The sequence below is a fragment of the Salvelinus sp. IW2-2015 genome, linkage group LG31, assembly GCF_002910315.2.
Source record: "Salvelinus sp. IW2-2015 linkage group LG31, ASM291031v2, whole genome shotgun sequence".
NCBI classification, from domain to species: domain Eukaryota; kingdom Metazoa; phylum Chordata; class Actinopteri; order Salmoniformes; family Salmonidae; genus Salvelinus; species Salvelinus sp. IW2-2015.
This window is the reverse complement of record NC_036870.1, coordinates 8,332,915-8,354,814: the sequence shown is the minus strand read 5'-3', so window position 1 is coordinate 8,354,814 and position 21,900 is coordinate 8,332,915. Positions and strand designations below refer to the sequence as shown.

At 44.4% G+C, this 21,900-nt stretch overlaps 1 protein-coding gene across 1 annotated transcript; it reads right to left on the bottom strand.

The window, feature by feature from the left end:
• Window positions 1-219: 219 nt before the first annotated feature.
• LOC111955475 (uncharacterized) lies at window positions 220-18,414 on the bottom strand. Its single transcript, XM_023975700.2, has 6 exons — window positions 18,297-18,414; window positions 17,789-18,018; window positions 10,760-10,920; window positions 10,014-10,201; window positions 7,355-7,587; window positions 220-6,372 (listed from the first exon to the last, which is right to left on the bottom strand). The coding sequence occupies exons 1-6, from the start codon at window positions 18,394-18,396 to the stop codon at window positions 3,307-3,309; spliced, it is 3,978 nt and encodes a 1,325-aa protein (XP_023831468.2). The 5' UTR covers window positions 18,397-18,414; the 3' UTR covers window positions 220-3,306.
• Window positions 18,415-21,900: the final 3,486 nt, after the last annotated feature.

Genomic DNA, 21,900 nt, shown 5'->3' with positions numbered 1-21,900 from the left:
AAAATGGCTGTCAACCAACATCCATTAAGGTGTTTATTGATGGCCCTAGCTAACTCGTAACAATGCACTGCACTGTAAATGCTCCTGCTGAGGGGTTCCATCTCAATGAAATGTGTTATTGGCATTAACGAGCTCACGTATACATTGGTATGTGTGTGTGAGTGTTCCTAGTCCAGAGCTGGTACATGGTAAAAACACATTTGAGTCAACACTTTGGACGTGAGCTTCGACGAACCGCCTTTCTAGTTGCATTGTTGAGAGGTGAACCTGCAAGTAAGAATTGAATTGTAATGTGTACACAGTGTGTTCCTGTGCAATAGGACAAATGAACTTGACCTGTGAAAGAATTGAACTGGACGTGGACCCTAACCATGGGCTGCAGCTGTGTGTGTGAATGAGAACACCTCATCTATAGTCTCTCCACTACAGTGTCACTCGCTGTGATAAAACCGTTGTACTTTTCTAAGGACAGACTGTCTTCTGCACAACATGTCCTCATTGAGATTTGTGGACAGATTTATCACTCGCTCCACGTTTTCCCAATCATCCCTCCCGCACCCGCTTCTGTGACGCCGACCCAAAGAAAAATGGAAATGAGGGGAAGAGGTTTTAATACAAAAATTATTTTTATTCTGTTCTGCTTGCAGTACAGCACAGTATTGTCTTTCCAGTGGTGCGGCAGCCCAACGTGACCACTGTGTTCTGCCCCAGTATGACACAATGATTCTCACACAGTGACGCAGTGCAAGTCCGTCTGGACACAGTGTGGAGTAAAGACAGCACGGTTAGTGGACGGAGACAGCGCTGGACTGGGGCACTACAGTGGGGATTATTATGGAGGAACACAGTGTGTTTTTTGTTTAGTTCAGCACGACAGACGCAGGTTCGCAGAGAGGGAACACACGCCACAGTCCTGGTATGGCTCACCATAGATAGTATACTGCTGCATGACGCAACAAAAAGCCTGTTGCTGCCCGCTAGACCACATTGAGTTTCGGTGTTTAAAGAAGTCGCTGTACACTTCAACTCATTGGTACAGTTGAAATCCAGGCTCAGTATCTCATTGGTGTTACTGAGCAGACTATGCCCTGGTAAAAATACCTAATATAATATAATATAATGGTTATTAATAACGTGTTACAGCCAAGGCCCAAACTTACACTACTACAGTGACACGGTCGTCAGACACACACCTTCGTCACATCGCGAATATCATTGTTAACTAATCGTGGTCGATGGTCGGTAAGAACACAGTCAGGTTCTGGTCTCTGATTTCACTGGGTTTTGAGACCAGGTAAGACAGACAAAAAGCCAGCTTCCTAGATAATACTGTAAATTTAGTAGACAAACTTAACAGATAAGATCTTATCTTTGAAATATATTATTATATATAGATATGCTATTATTGAGATGAAAGAAATATTCACAGATACTTAATAAAAAATAGAACGGTTTACAATTGCAGACACTCATCAACACAACAAATAGACAAGGACAAGGGACAGAGATTTCGGTTAAATTGTGGTACAAATACCTTAGCAGGTAACATTTCGCCCACGGGTTAGCCTCGTCATTGGATTCTTGCAAGCTGTTGATTGTAACAAGCAAAGCACTGCTTCCATTGTGTTCCTACCGCTCTTGGGTTAACTAGGTTTTAAGAATAAAAACCTATACTTTTAGCAACAAAGAGCGCTCCCAATTGTGGGTGAAAAAGGAGATATTTCCTTCACATGGAACATTCATATCTTATCTAATGGCACTGGAATGATAAACAATATCCCCATATCAAGATGCTAAACAACAATTACTCTAATGCTACCCAACTACACAAATATATATATATGCGATATATATCTAGATATTCAAAGAAATGCAGACAAACTTTACACAACAACTTCGTGTTAACTAAGGTTACTCTTTTTTTTCTTCAGCTGAATTATGGCTCAGATGCAGTCACTGGCAGATGAATGCGCTAAACAGACTATATGGAGAAGATGGAACTAGCCTTGTGGGTTACTGACAACACACACAAAAAGTCGTAACAGTGTTCACTCTCCGCTATTCAACTTCCTGTTGCTAATGCTAATGCTAATGCTAAAGGTTGGTGGGAAACTGGCTGATTTGAAAGTACATCTGACTGTGCAGGTATCAGCTTTCCCGTCAAATTGCTCTGAGCAAGCTAGCTCTTGATTACGGATTCACAAACGCATCTCTGGTAGCATCATTTAGGCACCTATCATGTTGACATCGTTACTGGGACACAGAGAATGAATCCTGACCACCTGTGAGGCCACATGTCCGACAATTCCATCTAGTCCCCCCCCCCCAAAATGCTACAATCTTATAGTGTCTTCATAGTTGCAGCAGACTAGGTCAAGGCTACATTCTGTCTTATGGGGGGGGGGAAGGCTGCCAATGACGTTAGGTAGTTGAAAACATTTGGCTTGTACCCAGTATAGTACAGCACAGTGCTTACATTTTGTCATAATTAATACATTTGTCTCATATTATAATAACACATATAGTAAACTAACCTTTTTAAAATATAAAATGCATGAACTGTTGGTGTGCAGGTAATGTATTGCTCAAGAGGGTCATGAATGGGGGAGTACCTGTGGTATCAATGAAACAGCATTGTATGTAAGCTCCGCTGAAGTTTGGCACAGTATAAGATCAGTCACAGTCGACTTACCCTGTTGTCAAGAATACAAACACGGTAAAACACAGACACAGAACATCAAATATGAGTTTGAGAGGGTGAATGGGGAAAACCGAGAGAGCTAGCTACTATTCTATTCTCCCTAAACGTGAAACATAGAACGTACACAACTATGACCCTCAGATTTCACAGGCCTGTGAGGTGTAAACCGTTCGGTAAAGGAACGTTGGAGGTTAATGTTTCAGGGATGTGAGTCAAATGTTCCTGCATTGGAGCCCTCAGTAGGGAGGTCTATGAATGAGTACCTGAGCCCTCAAGAGCAAATATAAATTTGACAATAATAACCACTTCACTTCAAGACCCAAAGACACGGCCGTGTCAGGAGGACGACCCCCATTTCGGAGATCCCACTTCTGACACCAATTTCAGTTTACCAACAACACATGTAGTCGTACAGATACTCTGACCAGAATGAAGAGAGCCCCAGTAAACATGACATTGCTGTGCACTCCCTCTGACTGGACAATGGGGGTTGTGCAAGAGTTACAGGGGGCTGAGATACAAAACTGCGGTTGCCAAACAGTCATGACCCAAGGTTGTCTGAATAGGTCGGTGTTTCCTACCCAGGTAGGTGTCTATGATTCGCCTCACACCTCGCTCTCCACACTGGAGAAGTGTGCGGACCCCCTCCGTGAGCAGAGGCTCTTGGCCTTGAGGGGCAGGTGAGGTGACTGTAACCTTTGGGGCTGGGGCACTGAGCGCAGTCTCTGGTACAGGAGTTTGGCACTAGCAGAAGCCATAGAAGACGGCTGGGGGGCGCCTGGGGTGGAGGATACTACAGAGGGAGATGAGACCGAAGAGGACGAGGTGGGAAGAGGGACGTGGATGGGATGGGATGCAGAAGGAGGGGCAGGAAGGGCTGGGAGTGTTGGTGGAGGGAGGGAGGGGATGAGGGCTTGCGATGTAGAGGACTGCCGAATGCGGTCCGTCCGCTGTGTTCGCTGGATGCTGAGGTTGGACTGGCTTCCCGATTTGGGTTGATTCTGGGTCCGGTCGGGTTTGAAGGAATGCCGTTTGGAATTGGCGCTGCTCCCGAAACGTTGACAGTGTAGAAATAGCTCCTCCTGGCTACGAGAGCTCACCTTGGCCCATTTAGAGTGAGCGTGTTGATGCTCGAGGGCAGATTGGCAGTTGCAAGCCACATCACCTCGCCCTTTGTCCTTGTCCTTCCGTTTCTCTTTCTTCTCCTCCTTCACGGGAAGCTTGTCCACGGACCAGTATCTTCGAGGAGCTGGTGGTGTCAATGGAGGTGGAGGCCACTGTGTACCACCTATCCTCCTTGAACCCCAGGCTTCACCTGATCCCCAGCCACCTTCCCCTGCTCCCCCTGCTCCGCCCCATCCCTCCCCACGGCCCAATAACGAGCCATCCCTACTGTTTATGCTGCCGGCTTTTTCTCTGGCGGGATAAGTGCCGAAAAACCAACCTCCCCCTCCTATMCCCCCAACCGCRCTACCCTCATGACCKTCCCAGTACCTTTCGAACTTTCCYAATTCTCCCGAGGAGCCGTCGTCGTCMGAGTAGATGCCCACCARCTTATCYCMTTCCCTTTCGGACTCTGATGCGGTCCTTCGTCTTCTCTTGTGTCTCTTCTCTTGCTCCACTTTTCTCCGTTCCTCCTCGGAATCTTCATCATCATCTTCGGAATCCCACTCATGAAACGACAYACCTTCTTTGSAGTGAACCTCCACTRTRTCGTTCCTGCCCAACAGGGGGCGCMTCTCCCCTTCTTTCCCTAGGGCCTCTCTATCTGAACCCTTACTCCTGCGCCTGGARGAGAYYGGGATCAGTGGRAGAAATGCAGATGAAGGAYTCTCTGASGATGGGTTTCCRGCTCCCCAGAATTTGACAGKGGTTGAGGGTTTWCTGGYGCTCTGGTACTGCTTGCTGGAACTGGAAGGCCTARCTGCATGCCTGTGGCGAGAGTYAGGACTTCTGTMRCTTTCCTTGCCTCTAGTGTCSTCTCCATCATCTKTTTCCTTYTCCTCMCTKTCTCTCCTSTCTTCATCCCTTGGAATATCCCATCCGTAACTTCTGATAGAACCTTCACTCTTTTTCCTCATAGAGTCACGCCTCAGAGCCGGGTAGGAGGAGTAGGCCTCTTGCGTTATCGCTTTGAGCTGCCCTCTCTGTTCACCACCTCCCTCCTCGTGCTCTGATCGCTTGCCCCGATCTCTTCTCTTCACCTTCTCCTCTTTCTTCTTCTTCTTCTTCACTTTATGCCGCTTGCGCTCCCGCTCTCTCTCCTTCTCCTCTCTCTTTTTTTTCTTCCGGCCTTTCTTCCTTCTCTTTCTCTCCCTTTCTCTGTCTTTGTGATGCCGTTTCTCCTCCTTCCCCTCGGCCCTGGTTCCTGTTCCTCTAAGTCTTTCTCTCTCACCCCAGGAGGTCCACCACTCCTGCAGCTGGGCTAGCTGGCTCCCAGCCCTCTCTCTCTCATACTGTAGACGAGGCTTGCGGGGTGGTACAGGCGGAGGGGGTGGACTGCAAGGCAGTGAGCGAGAGGACATGCGTCGGGATTTGCCCTTTCTCCGTCCTAGCAGGAGGCTAGACTCCTCTATCAGCTCATCAGAGTCATAAACGTCCTCGACATCCCTACTGCCAGCCCTGTACTTAAAACTCTGGGACGATGTGTATGTGATGGTGGAGGATGAGGGTGAGTTGGACCGTGAGAGGGAGACGGAGGATGAGGACGAGGATGAACTMGATGAGGTGGAGGAGCAGGAGCTSGAGGTGTAGAGGYCGGAYTGAGAYGGAGTGGTAGGYGTAGTGWGGGCAGGGGACGKGACAGGGACAGGCAAWGGGAGTGGGGGAGGGCYACGGCRTCGCCTGCCACCTCCATCCCTTGCMCCGTACCGCCCTCCCCCTCTTCTCCCCAYGGGGAGGATGTTCTCATACAGAGGCCCCCCGGAGCCCTTTCTTTTKGGGAGGCTGCCTCTTCTCCAAAATYGCGGRSGATGTGGGGATGAGGGGAGCGGTAGAGGGGGCTTGGACATTAAGTGCCCAGGGGGCGGTCCTTTAGAAGGTAGRCMWGGCATTCCTGAGGACTTTGTRCCCCTCTGGTTKYTTTTGGGGGTTTGAGAGCCACCTGTTTGTGGGTCAGCATTTGCCCCTAAGCCCTCTGGATCGATCGGGCCATAGTATCGRTTGTATTCATCCAGYCRKCCGTCCCCTCCACRGGCTCCCCCAGCCCAATGAGGGGGCAAGCCCTGTTGAAACTGTGCCATGTCTGGGATCCCACCGCTGCCACCAATCGGCTTGTCCGTGCTGGGCTTGGGACGGTTCCAGCGGTCTACCACAGCCAATCTGCGGTCATGGCGAGGCAGAAAAGTGGAGCACGGCATGGGACCCTCCAAAAGGGGACTGTTTGATGGCCCAAGGGCCATTGCAGAGTACCCAGTAGTTGGCGGAGATCCAGCAGGAAGCATGCTGTATGCTTGCTGTTGCTGCTGCTGCTGCTCATGCTGCTGTTGCTGCTGGTGATGATGCCTCTGCTGCTGCTGCACCATGGCAAGAGTAGTGTTACAGGTTACAGCCGCTGAGATGTGGGATTGGGGTGGAGGTGGCATTGTGGGAACACTCTGATATAGGGGAAGTGTGTTTCTGAGGCTTCCAGAGACGGTTTCATCTTCAAACTTGCAGCAACTGTACATACCCTGTGTAGACATAGAAGGGGAAGCTAGTTAGGATACAGCTATCAAACTCCACATCCCAGTATCTCTAGATGAGAACATTGATACTGAAAGTTACGCAAGTCTCGTAAAGTCTCGTAAAACTAGGTTACATAGGTTCATAAGTTGTGGCAGAAATGTAGCAGAAATGTGTCCCCATAGAGGTCTGCATACACTTACCTCAGTGTCTGCAATTACGGTGCACTCAAGCTCAGTTCAACTGCTCTTTCTAAATGACCCCCTAGTGTGCTGCGCACTCTGGAGCTCCTAGTGCAGTGGTCAAACAGTAAGTCAGAACTGACTCTTTCAAAGAGAATCATTTGTCCTTTCTTTCCTCTCTAGCATAAAATGTGACGTGCAATGAATATGGCGGATGCCGTCTATGCAATCTCGCTCTGCTCTGTACTCTCGGAGAGGAGGCAACTGACCACAAAATACTAATGAGGGCGGAGGAGGAACTTGTGACAGTTCTAATGCAGGTAATTTACAGCCTTAAAAGACTGATAGGCTACCATTAATTGTGTTGTATGGCGGGGCCATGTAAATCATAACAGCCTTGTCACCTTTACTTAAAGAAGAATCATTCAATACCAATATGTCTTATTGAAAATCAAGAGTCATCCCACTAAATCTCATTTATCAGGAGGACAGAAATCTGATGGACATGAATCAACATTGCCCGTTGAGCACGTGAATCAACATTCGGTGAAATTGAAAGCGGGAGTCACAGTCGGAGAGATCCCGGAACGTCGACGTAGAACGCAGCAGTAAGAAAACACAATGTCCTCTGAAATCTTGGAGAAAACTGGGTCACTTTTAAAACGAGGTACAAACATAGCCTGTGATGTGTTGATGCACCAAGCCCTTTCCCTTTCACCACCACCAGGGGACATCACTACCACCACCACCACCACTACCACCACCAGGGGGCATCACTACTACCACTATAATTCAGTCAGTAACTCACCCTGCTGAGGGCCAATAGGAAGTCCATGCCACCGGAGCGGCCCAGGCAGTGCCTGATCTTCCAGTACACCAGGTGCTCCCAGGCGAAAACCAGCAGACTGAGCCCCATGGCCACCAGCAGCATGTAGAAGACCCCCGCCATGTTGTCGATGTCCAGCTTGGAGCTCATCACCTCAATCTTGTCGTTGTGACAGATCCCCGAGAGCCACAGGCGCTCGAGCATGTCGATCTCATCTGACGGTGGGAGAAGAGGAGATGGGAGAGAAATAAAAAAAAACTACAAGGAGGGATTATCTGCCGTTGTTATGGGACAGGCATTGTTTTATACCTTAAGGGGGAAGCTAGGAAGGTAATAGTTGAGAGGTCAGGAGGAAGAGGGGTGAAAGTGTGTCTGGCTCAGAGGTGTTGTATGATGGCAAAAAGAAAGCTGAAAATTGAGAAAATAGTGTGTGTGGGGGGGGCGAGAATGTGAGAGAGTAAGCCTGTGTGTGTGTGTGTGTGTAAGAGAGAGGGGGGAAGCCGGAGGAAAGGGGGAGAGAGAGAAGCTGCATAGCTTTGATGGAAGTTGGAAATGGCCTGGATACAGAGTCTCCCGTGTTAAGAGTGACCTCGACAGATGAAAGGTGGCGGACACTAATAGGACTCCCAGCACAAACCATTAGTTCCATTTATCAAAAACAACTGTTACACTGTGAAGGAAAAATGGAGGAAAACCCAGAGTTTGTGCTCAGCGGAGAGCAGACAACATGTATTGAAATGACAGCCACGTCTGACGGCTAAAGCACCCTGCATTGTAAGAGTAGCTACTTAAAGTGTGTTTTAAAATCCCTGGTCATCAGAGTTAAAACAGTGAAACATTCAACTATATTAACCTTAGGTTAACTGCCCTGTGTTGGAAATCCCATTGTAAAGCCCAAACTACATGGATTAGAAAAACATGAATGAACCATGTTGACTGGAATGTCATAATCCACTCCAATAAAACAAAATAAAAGAGAATCTACCTAACAAAAATATTCTTCCAAGAATGTGTAGTAAAGAACTCACAGTCAGGAGTTAAAGTGATCTCTCTGATTACATTTTTACATTGACATTTTAGTCATTTAGCAGATACTCTTATCCAGAGTGATTTACCCATTGCATTCATCTTAAAATAGCTAGGTGGGACAACCACAGTCATAGTAAGTACATTTTTCCCCCCATAAAGGATCTATCAGCAAAGTCAGTGGAAAAAGTCAAGTACATAGTGCTAGACCACGAAAGTCACGATACTTCACTGACAACTGTGTTGTGTTTTAAACAATTGATGCTAATTTGCGTGATCATAAACTGTGACAGACTCCTAATCTCATTCATCATATTTCAATAAACACCTCCACCCCCCCCCCCCCGCTCTCTTTCACATTCAACCCTTAATCGTGACCAAACTCAGGGCTTCACATAGAGCTTCTCTGAGCTTAGACAGAGGTGCAACATCCTCAGCACAAGCCGAAGGAATAACACCACCTTCTAATCACAGAACCGGAAACAAATGAGTGACAGTCAAATAAAGATGAGTTACAAAGAAAAAAAAGAGTCCCCGATTTTAACATTAGCAAAGTATGATACCGTACTTGAGAACACATATATGGAATCTTTAAGACCTTTTATGATGTATTGGGGGTGATTGCACAGACCCAGATTAAGCCTAAAGTACTCATGGACTAAAAGGCATGTTAAATAGAGAATCACCATTGAAGTCCGTGTTAAGGCTTAATCTGGGTCACAACCAACCCCAATAAATCCAACATTCAACATGAATTGACTGTCTTGCAGTATGGCAGGCTTCCTGTAAAGACAGAGTATGTAGGACTACTCTAAGTCCTACAGGTAACTGCCAAAATAAAGGAAACACTTGAGTAAATGAGGGATACAAAGTCTATCGAAAGCAAATGCTTCCACACAGGTGTGGTTCCTGAGTTAATTAAGCAATTAACATCCCATCATGCTTAGGGTCATGCATACAAATGCTGGGCAAACCATTATTTTTTGCCAATATTTTGGCTACCATGGCTATGCCCCCATAGGATAACAATGCCCCCATCAACAGGGCACAAGTGGTCACTGAATGGTTTGTTGAGCATGAAATCGATGTAAACCATATGCCATACCCGTCTCAGACCAGATTTCAACCCAATTGAACACTTATGGGAGATTCTGGAGCGGTGCCTGAGACAGCGTTTTCCACCACCATCAACAAAACACCAAATTATGGAATTTTTCATGGAAGAATGGTGTCGCATCCCTCCAATAGAGTTCCAGACACTTGTAGAATCTATGCCAAGGTGCATTGAAGCTGTTCTGGCTCGACGTGACCCAACGCCCTATTAAGACACTTTTTGTTTGTGTTTCCTTTAATTTGGCAGGTACCTGTAGTATGTAGGTCTACTGTACAAAGTACAGTATGCAGGACAAACTGTAAAACCGTGAATGTGAACAGCATTCAACTGAATTAAGCAGAAGGAACTGCAGGACAGTGTTTATTTCTCCTCACTTCAATCCACCACTAAAAGCAGAGACAGATTGATGCTGCCAGCCTGCCACTAACAAGCCAGCACATTTATCAACTTCTCCTGCCTGTCCCCAACCCCTCTCTCCCCCACTCCTTTCTCTCTCCTCACCGTCTCCCACCAGCTGCAGGAGGGCCAAGTCCACGGGGCGTTTCCAGCGGGTGTTCTTATGCAGTGCGATGCCGTAGCCCGTGGTGGCGAACACCTTGCCCGAGCCAATGGTCATCACCTTACAGCCCTCGTCTTTCCTCGCCATGTAGTTTAGCACAGCCGCATCATAGATGAAGGCATCTAGTTTACTGACGGGGAGGGAGGGTGGGAGGGAGGGAGGGGAGAAAGAGAAGAGGGGATGAGGGTGAAATGATAAGTGAGAATGTGAGGTTTAATAACACGGTACGTCAAGTCCGGGTGAGGACTAAGCTTCTGGTGGTCAAGTCGTCTTGGGGAAGTGTCTCTCCTCCGCCTGAGGCGCACAACTTGTTACGTCTACTCTAATGCTTCCAACATGATAAGTGTGTGTGTGTTTTATCTAATGTAAGCATAATTCATACAGTAGTTTGCACTATAAACCCCAGCAGAGACATAAACACACATACAGTAGGACAGGACTGCATGAGGAGATAACTGTTGCTAAGAGGCTGCTATGCTGGGTCATGTTCATTAGGGCACACAACAGAAAACCTATTAAAAAAATGTTTTACAACGGAAAGACGATAATGAGCGTTTCTTATTGGACAAGTCTAGGTAGTCCCTCCATGTTTCAGGCTGTTTTCTTCCGTTTGGTGCCTAATGAACATGGTCCTGGTTGAATGCAATGAAATGAACGGGGTGTCATCTTCAGAAACACACAAACTGACCCAGTCTTGAGGTTGTCGATGGCCTCCTCCACGCCRTTCTGGTTGTTGCGMATCATGAAGTTGTGCATGTTGGCGTAGTTGCTGCGGATGTTCTCCTCGGTGCTCCCGTTGGGGACGGTGCCAAATCGGAGTGGGGGGTACTGCTCAGTGGGCTGCTGGAACTGGGGGGATAGAGGGGGAACTAGAGGTTGATGTGGGGATTCAGGGTAAGAGTTGAGTGACAACAGTACATTACAACGTAAATAATGCATGCATAGTGATCTAAGGAAGTTGGACAGTCGAACAATACATCAAGCGACATGTCAACAATCAAAGAACTGCCGAAATGCAAGAACATTCGAAAAGATTGCTGCCCAAAACCAACTCAACAAGTTGAGCATCTATCTTTTGAGATGTTCTTGTGATTTTTGTCTGCATCTCGTGGTGCTGTCCGGTGTCCACCCAACTTCCTTAGACCTCATTTAAAAACAGTTTCTTCTTCTCCCCCCAAAGAGAACAGAATTCTGCTCTCCTTGCATTTTTATTACAAAGATCTTTAGAAAGGGAGAGAAGTGAGAGGGAGGAACATTAGGTATGGATCAATGCATAAATTGTCATGACAGAAGACATTAGATGGATATTTTTTAATACCACACAAATTACCAAAATAAGTGGCTACTCTGACTGACAAACTGAGAATAATCTGGTCTTGAATTCAAACAATCAATAGCCCAGGCCAATGAAGCGACACACGGCTTGTACAATGTTAGGAGGAAATATATATACAGTTGAAGTCGGAAGTTTACCTACACTTAGGTTGGAGTCATTAAAACTTGTTTTTCAACCACTCCACAAATGTATGGTTAACAAACTATAGTTTTGGCAAGTCGGTTAGGACATCTACTTTGTGCATGACACAAGTAATTTTTCCAACAATTGTTTACAGACAGATTATTTCACTTAGAATTCACTGTATCACAATTCCAGTGGGTCAGAAGTTTACATACACTAAGTTGACTGTCCCTTTAAACAGCTTGGAAAATTCCAGAAAATTATGTCATGGCTTTAGAAGCTTCTGATAGGCTAATTGACATCATTTGAGTCAATTGAGTCAAACTCAGTGCCTCTTTGCTTGACACCATGGGAAAATCAAAAGAAATCAGCCAAGACTTTAGGAAAAAAATGGTAGACCTCCACAAGTCTGGTTCATCCTTGGGAGCAATTTCCAAATGCCTGAAGGTACCATCTGTACAAACAATAGTACGCAAGTATAAACACCATATGACCACACAGGCGTCATACCGCTCAGGAAGGAGACGCGTTCTGTCTCCTAGAGATGAATGTACTTTGGTGCCAAAAGTGCAAATCAATCCCAGAACAACAGCAAAGGACCTTGTGAAGATGCTGGAGGAAACAGGTACAAAAGTATCTGTATCCACAGTAAAACGAGTCCTATATCGACATAACCTGAAAGGCCGCTCAGCAAGGAAGAAGCCACTGCTACAAAACAGCCATAAAAAAGCCAGACTACTGTTTGCATCTGCACATGGGGACAAAGATCGTACTTTTTGGAGAAATGTCTTCTGCTCTGATGAAACAAAAATAGAACTGTTTGGCCATAATGACCATCGTTATGTTTGGAGGAGAAAGGGGGAGGCTTACAAGCCGAAGAACACCATCCCAACCGTGAAGCACGGGGGTGGCAGCAGCATGTTGTGGGGGTGCTTTGCTGCATGAGGGACTAGTGAACTTCACAAAATAGATGGCATCATGGGGAGGGGAAATTATGGGGATATATTGAAGCAACATCTCAAGACATCAGTCAGGAAGTTAAAGCTTGGTTGCAAATGGGTCTTCCAAATGGACAARGACCCCAAGCATACTTCCAAAGTTGTGGCAAAATGGCTTAAGGACAACAAAGTCAAGGTATTGGAATGGCCATCACAAAGCCCTGACCTCAATCCTATAGAACATTTGTGGGCTGAACTGAAAAAGCGTGTGCGAGCAAGGAGGCCGAACAAACCTGACTCAGTTACACCAGCTCTGTCAGGAGGAATGGGCCAAAATTCACCCAACTTATTGTGGGAAGCTTGTGGAAGGCTACCGAAACATTTGACCCAAGTTAAACAATTTAAAGGCAATGCTACCAAATACTAATTGAGTGTATGTAGACATCTGACCCACTGGGAATGTGATGAAAGAAATAAAAGCTGAATTAAATCATGCTCTCTACTATTATTCTGACATTTCACATTCTTAAAATAAAATGATGATCCTAACTGACCTAAGACAGGGAATTTTTACTAGAATTAAATGTCAGGAACTGTGAAAAACGGAGTTTAAATGTATTTGGCGAAGGTGTATGTAAACTTCCGACTTCAACTGTACAGTGTATACACTACATGACCAAAAGTATGTGGATGCTCATCAAACATCTCAATCCAAAATCATGGGCATTAATATGGAGTTGGTCTCCCCGTTTGCTGCTTTAACAGCCTCCACTCTTCTGGGAAGGCTTTCCACTCGATGTTGGAACATTGCTGCAGGGATTTGCTTCCATTCAGCCACAAGAGCATTAGTGAGATCGGTCACTGATGTTGGGCCTGATTAGGCCTGGCTCGCAGTCGGCGTTCCAATTCATCCAAAAGGTGTTCAATGGGGTTGAGGTCAGGGCTCTGCAGGCCAGTCAAGTTCTTCCACACCGAACTCGAAAAAACATTTCTGAATTAACCTCGCTTTGTATACGGGGGCATTGTCATGCTGAAACAGGAAGGGGACATCCCCAAACTGTTGCCACAAAGTTGGAAGCAGAGAATCATTTAGAATGTCATTGTACGCTGTAGCGTTAAGATTTCCCTTCACTGGAACTAAGGGGCCTAGCCCGAATCATGAAAAACAGCCCCAGACCATTATTCCTCATCCACCAAACTTTACAGTTGGTACTATGCATTCGAGCAGATAGCATTCTCCTGGCATCCGGCAAATCCAGATTCGTCCTGTCGGACTGCCATATGGTGAAGCGTGATTCACCACTCTTGAGAATGTGCTTCCACTGCTCCAGAGTCCAGTGGCGGCGAGCTTTACACCAATCCAGCCGACGCTTGGCATTGCTCATGGTGATCTTAGGCCTGACCTGCGGCTACTCGGTCATAGAAACCCATTCCATGAAGCTCCCGACGAACAGTTATTGTGCTGAGTTGTTTCCTGAGGCAGTTTGGAACTCGATGGTGAGTGTTGCAACCGAGGACAGACGATTTTTACATGCTACACACTTCAGCACTCGGCAGTCCCGTTCTGTGAGCTTGTGTGGTCTACCTCTTCGCGGCTGAGCCGTTGTTGCTCCTAGAAGTTTCCACTTCACAATAACAGCACTTACAGTTGACCGGGACAGCTCTAGCAGGGCAGAAATTTGACGAACTGACTTGTTGGAAAGGTGGCATTCTGTGGCGGTGCCACGTTGAAAGTCACTGAGCTCTTCAGTAAGGCCATTCTACTGCCAATGTTTGTCTATGGAGATTGCATGCTCGTGTGCTTGATTTCATACACCTGTCAGCAACAGATATGGCTGATATAGCTGAATCCACTAATTTGAAGGGGTGTCCACATACTTTTGATATATAGTGTATATACCATTGCCTACAGTAGGCTACATAATAACATTTCCGGTGGGACAATGTCTCACCTAATGATAAAGATGAAGCCATAGCCTGCTCACAGTGATGGCCGATGCGCTCATCGTGGCAATAGCCTATCTCATGATGAGCTACTTTGAAAAACAGTGCTGGTGTTCGCAAAAGAAATGGGAGTTGTTGAGAAACATGTGTTTCTATCGGTTGTACTGACAGATTAGACTTTTCAGAAGTACGCATTTGCTTTCCAAACGGTACGTTTTTCCCACAACCGCAAACAACCATAGAAATAGAATCCATAGACGGCATTTCAAGTCTGGACTGGCATCCATTGCTAGAGTACCCATTAGTTTAACAGTCAAAGGGTAAGAAGTTATAAAACCTTTCTATGGATTATATGTCTATGGCCACAACGCAACAAGCTGTATATTTGGCACGCATGCTGGCCAAATAGCAGCATTCCCGATTGTAGGCATACCGGTAACTGCCAAAATAAAGGAAACACTTGAGTAAACGAGAGATACAAAGTATATGTTATGGTGTGGGGGTGCATTTTCCTGGCATGGTTTAGGTCCACTTGTATAATTTATGCCAAGGCGCATTGAAGCTGTTCTGACAGCTCTTGGTGGCCCAACACCATTTTCATTAAGACACTTTATGTTGGTGTTTCCTTTATTTTGGCAGATACCTGCATGTGAGTGTGGTAAAAAATAAACCCACAATAACTTTTTATTAACTATTGATCCTCTGTGGCAAAATGATGCTCTCTGGTGTGGTGTGATAAAACTATTCAATATTACAAGAAATAATGCAATTTTATTTGTGTTTTTTTTTGCAACTTAAAAAAAAATATATACTAATACTGAACAAAAATATAAACGCAAAGTGCAACAATTTCAACGACTTAACTGAGTTATAGTTCATATAAGGAAATCAGTCAATTGAAATCAATTCATTAGGCCCTAATCTATAGTATTTCACATGACTGGGCAGGGGCACAGCCATGGGTGGGCCTGGAAGGGCATAGACCCACCCACTGGGGAGCCAGGCCCAGCCAATCCAAATTAGTTTTTCCCCACAAAAGGGCTTCATTACAAACAGAAATACTCCTGTTTCATCAGCTATCCGGGTGGCTGGTCTCAGATGATCCCACAGGTGAAGAAGTTGGATGTGGAGGTCCTGGGCTGGCGTGGCAAAAAAAACCCGTTGGAGGTGGCTTATGGTAGTGAAATGAACATTCAATTCTCTGGCAACACCTCTGGTGAAGATTCCTACAGTCAGCATGCCAATTGCACGCTCCCTCAAAACTTCAGTGGCATTGTGTTGTGTGACAAAACTGCACATTTTAGAGTGGCCTTTTATTGTCCCCAACACAAGGTGCACCTGTGTAATGATCATGCTGTTTAATCAGCTTCTTGATATTACACACCTTTCAGGTGGATGGATTATCTTGGCAAAGGAGAAATGCTCAATAACAGGGATGTAAACAAATGTGTCCATAAAATTTGAGAGAAATAAGCTTTTTGTGCATATGGAAAATTTCCAGGATCTTTTATTTCAGTTCGTTTATATTTCTGTTCTGTATACATATATACAGTTGAAGTCGGAAGTTTACATACACCATAGCCAAATACATTTAAACTCAGTTTTTCACAATTCCTGACATTTAATCCTAGTAAAAATTCCCTGTTTTAGGAATTATGAATGTGTAATGTCAGAATAATAGTAAAGAGAATTATTTATTTCAGCTTTTATTTCTTTCATCACATTCCCAGTGGGTCAGAAGTTTACATACACTCAATTAATATTTGGTAGCATTGCCTTTAAATTGTTTAACTTGGGTCAAATGTTTCAGGTAGCCTTCCACAATCTTCCCATAATAAATTGGGTGAATTTTGACCCATTCCTCCTGACAGAGCTGGTGTAACTGAGTCAGGTTTTTAGGCCTCCTTGCTCGCACACGCTTTTTCAGTTCGGCCCACAAATTGAGGTCAGGGCTTTGTGATGGCTACTCCAATACCTTGACTTTGTTGTCCTTAAGCCATTTTGCCACAACTTTTAAAGTATGCTTGGGGTCATTGTCCATTTGAAAGACCCATTTGCGACCAAGCTTTAACTTCCTGACGGATGTCTTGAGATGTTGCTTCAATATATCCCCATAGTTTTCCCTCCTCATGATGCCATCTATTTTGTGAAGTTCACTAGTCCCTCCTGCAGCAATGCACCCCCACAACATGATGCTGCCACCCCCGTGCTTCACGGTTGGGATGGTGTTCTTTGGCTTGCAATCCTCCCCCTTTTTCCTCCAAACATAACAATGGTCATTATGGCCAAACAGTTCTATTTTTGTTTCATCAGACCAGAGGACATTTCTCCAAAAAGTTCAATCTTTGTCCCCATGTGCAGTTACAAACCGTAGTCTGGCTTTTTGATGGCGGTTTTAGAGCAGTGGCTTCTTCCTTGCTGAGCAGCCTTTCAGGTTATGTCAATATAGGACTCATTTTACTGTGGATACAGATACTTTTGTACCGGTTTCCTCCAGCATCTTCACAAGGTCCTTTGCTGTTGTTCTGGGATTGATTTGCACTTTTGGCACCAAAGTACGTTCATCTCTAGGAGACAGAACGCGTCTCCTTCCTGAGCGGTATGACGCCTGTGTGGTCATATGGTGTTTATACTTGCGTACTATTGTTTGTACAGATGGTACCTTCAGGCATTTGGAAATTGCTCCCAAGGATGAACCAGACTTGTGGAGGTCTACCATTTGGCTGATCTCTTTTGATTTTCTCATGGTGTCAAGCAAAGAGGCACTGCGTTTGAAGGTAGTCCTTGAAATACATCCACAGGTACACCTCCAATTGACTCAAATTATGTCAATTAGTCTATCAGAAGCTTCTAAAGCCATGACATAATTTTCTGGAATTTTCCAAGCTGTTTAAAGGCACAGTCAACTTAGTGTATGTAAACTTCTGACCCACTGGAATTGTGATACAGTGAATTCTAAGTGAAATAATCTGTCTGTAAACAATTGTTGGAAAAATTACTTGTGTCATGCACAAAGTAGATGTCCTAACCGACTTGCCAAAACTAGAGTTTGTTAACAAGAAATGTGTGGAGTGGTTGAAAAACAAGTTTTAATGATTTCCAACCTAAGTGTATGTAAACTTCAACTGTAAAACATATATAATTGTTTGCTTCCTCTTGGGCCCCCTAAGGTGCTGGGCCCAGGGGCTTCAGCCCTGGTAAGCCCCCGCATGAAACCGGCCCTGCCTTCCCCAATGCAATGCTTTTAAATCCATAGACAGGTAATGTGCAAGTGCACACTTTGGGAGAAGTGTGAAGAATTGAGGCATCACTGTGCTATGGAAACAGACATTTATAGCCATCTTGGCCTTGGATCAGAATGGCCTCACTCACACACCTTCTTGTCGCTGAGGCCAGACACAGTGTCGATGTACTCCTCCTGGATCATGAAGGCTGCCAGGTTGGCCGTGTAGGAGGCCAGGAAGATGACAGCAAAGAAGGCCCACACCAGCACCATGATCTTACTGGTGGTTCCTCTGGGGTTCTCCACAGGCACTGAGTTATTGAAGACCAGAGCCCACAGCAGCCAGATAGACTTCCCTATGGTGAATTTAGAGCCCCCTGTCTCTGGATAGAGAGAGGTCGGGGGGAAGAGATAGGGGGGAGTGGGAGAGACAATGAGCGAGAGAGAGAGAGAGAGAGAGAGAGAGAGAGAGAGAGAGAGAGAGAGAGAGAGAGAGAGAGAGAGAGAGAGAGAGAGAGAGAGAGAGAAATGGACATTGAATGGAAAATAAACATCCCCAGGGTACTACTCACACTGGTATGTAAACTCATCACGACTACTTCAATTGCTTCAATGGTGATAACCTGAAATAATAATGACCATACTGTAATAAATGACTTACTCTTCGCACTTTGCAGGCTGCGGTTGTAGCCGACGGGACTGAAGAACTCGAAAATAAAGACTGTGACAGCGACCACGGAGAGGCACATGACGAACATCATCACCCACACAGCTGGGCTGTATGGCTCTGAAACATCACATCAGAAAGACAAGGGTTCTGTTCCAAGGTTTATCGCTAGCTTGCTACTAGCTATTGACACTCCCTAAATGGTACCCTACAATTCCCTATATATAGTGGGGTCCGAAATGATCGACACCCTTGATAAAGATAATGATTGTATAAAATAAATCATTAGAACAGCTATATTGTATGCTCCCAAAAATTGGGTAATTATATTATTTTATACTAATAAAACTGCTTTGAGAAAAATATTTTGTTAGTAATACCTTTTTTCTCAAAAAGGTAGGGGGCAAAATTATTGACACCCCTAAATATTCTTCTAAATAAAGTAGTCAAGGGTTACTAAACCTTTGACTACTTTATTTAAAAGAATATTTAGGGGTGTCAATAATTTTGCCCCCTACCTTTTTGAGGAAAAAAAATATTACTTGTTAAACAAAATCTCTTTCTCTGAGCAGTATTAATATAAAATAATATACTTTCAACATTTTTCTACATTTGATCCCATATTCTACATTGGGTCCCATATTCCTAGCACGCAATGACTACACAAAGCTTGTGACTCTACGAACTTGTTGGAGACATTTGCATTTTGGTTTTGTTTCAGATTGTTTTGTGCCCAATAGAAATTAATTGTAAATATTGTAATGTGTCATTTTGGAGTCACTTTTATTGTAAATAAGAATAGAATATGTTCCTAAAACCTTCTACGTTAATGTGGATAATCCTAAATGAATCGTGAATAATGATGAGTGAGAAAGTTACAGCGGGTCAAAGAACGTACCAGTAAGACATGCTAACTTCCCACCATTACCAACAACAGGGGAGGTTAGCGTTTCTTGGGTGTATGATCTTTGACCCGCTGTAACTTTCTCACTCATCATTATTTACGATTCATTCAGGATTATCCCTAATCATGGTAGCATCCACATTAATGTAGAAGTGTTTAGAAACCTATTATATTCTTATTTACAATAAAAGTGACTCCAAAATGACACAATAATCATCTGAAATACAACCGAAACGAACTGTAAATGCATCCAACAAGTTTGTAGAGCTTGACGCAGTCCTTGCATGCTAGGATTATGGGACCAAATACTAAACTTTTGACTACTTTATTTATAAGAACCTTTAGGGGTGTCAATATTTTTTTGAAATACAATATAGCTCAGTATTTCAATTATTTATTTTATACAATCATTATCGCTCATATTTATCAAGGGTGTCAATAATTTGGGACCCCACTGTAGTGCACTACTTTTTGGTAGAGCCCATTGAGCCTTCTGCAAAAGTAGTACACTACATAGGTAACAGGGTGCCATTGGGACACACCCAATGTATTGGACACGCATTAGATGGTTGCTCGACCTCATCCCTTTAATAAGGCTTGTAAATGGACAAAGTTTCGATCCAAGAGTGGATGCACATTGTGCATTTACTAGCCTTATTAAATATATAAGTGTATGTGGTGGAGCATTTGTGTATGTTAGTTTTTACATGGCCCAGCAACCCTCTAACAAGTGATGTGTGTTTAACTATACAGACAGATTACAGGCATGCATTCTAAGTGGTATGCTAGCATTGACATTGGAACATAGCCAAGGAGGGAATTCTACAAAAAAAGCCATTCTCAAACCACTACACTCGTGCCATCGAATCCCCGAGCCGACAAGGTAAAAAATCTGTCGTTCTGCCCCTGAACAAGGCAGTTAACCCACTGTTCCTAGGCCGTCAATGAAAATAAGAATTTGTTCTTAACTGACTTGCCTAAAATATATATATTTTTAAAATAGGTAAAGATAGGAGGCATTTAAATGGATTGTTTTGTGGTAACACGATGTTGATTGGATACCTGTGACGTAACTCATTATGCACGTGTTATTACAAAGTAATGAAGCAATTGCTCTGTAATTGCATAGTAATGAAATGAAGACGTTTTTGTTATTACACAAGAGGAATCAGGAATGGTCTTTAAATCATTTTTGGAGGTTCATATTCTGTCTGACCTTAGTCATAGAGGAGTAACCTACAATATCAAAAATACTAAGGTCAAAACAAGATGGTTGAGAATAATGGTTGAAGGTCTCAAGAAAACAGCCTTACAAAAAGAGTCAGGCTTGAAGAGCCAAGATTTTCTTGGCAAGCGATTACTCTGGGCTCTGGCCAGCTAATACACACTAAGAGCAAACCAATGACCCTTAGGTTACCATCAAATCAGTGACCCTTGATTCAGACGAAATGGCCTTGGGGTAAAAAAACTTCTGGGTGGCCATTGGATACAGAACATGTCCAGACTGTCTACTAAATCTTAGTTGACAGACAGATATAAGTCGGACATGACTCATTCAGGGGGGAAAACTACATCCAGTCTGTGTTGTTTGAGTGTCTGAAACTAAGACTAGATTCAGCCTCTGTTGTTTGAGTGTCTGAAACTAAGACTACATCCAGTCTGTGTTTGTTTGAAGTGTCTTGAAACTAGAACTACATCCAGTCTGATTGTTTGAGTGTCTGAAACTAAGACTACATCAGTCTGTATGTTTGAGTGTCTGAAACTAAGACTACATCCAGTCTGTGTGTTTGAGTGTCTGAAACTAAGACTACATCCAGTCTGTGTTGTTTGAGTGTCTTGAAACTAAGACTACATCCAGTCTGTGTTGTTTGAGTGTCTGAAACTAAGACTACATCAGTCTGTGTTGTTTGAGTGTCGGGAACTAAGACTACATCCAGCCTGTGTTGTTTGAGTTCATTATCTGAACTAGCTTGTTTTACGTACAGCACAGCCGTCTCCTATGGCCAGATTGCTGTGTACTACAGAGTCATATCTGATGAGCTGCCATTACCTCGGTGCATTTCACACTGTATAATCTAAGATATGGCTGCAGATTTAAACGTACCATCACGTCTCAATCGACAGCTGTAGGATTAAAATGTCTGCCTTGTTTGCAGACTGAGTCTCTCTACATGGTTGGGCAAAGACCAGAATTACGCTAAGGCGATTTGAAATGTAGAGGCGTTACCTTAGAGACATATTTTACTCTGAATATTTCACCATTCATTACGAGAGCGACATAGCCCATTAGAATACTGAATGGGTTTATGGATTTTATTTGAGAAGGCCTGTGAAACTTTGCCTTGACAACTTTGATACTAAACCAAGAAAGAGAAATCAAGGTTTCCTTGTTGATGGGGATAATGTTGGTTGGGTTGTCAAGTGTTGTGTTACCATAGACCCTTCATAGCCCATCATAAGCCCTTCACAACCCATCATAGGCCCTTCATAGCCCCTTCATAGCACATCATATGCCCCTTCATAAGCTCTTAGTCTGCCTGCTCACCAAGGAAGGCCGACGGCGAGACGGTGCGTGCTACGGGAGACCATGACGCTTGATGCCCGTCTCCACGAGGGCACGAGAGACTCCACAGCCGACTCACCAGGTTAGAAAAAAAACAGCGGGGCGAAAAAAAAAAAGAAAAAAAAGTAAAA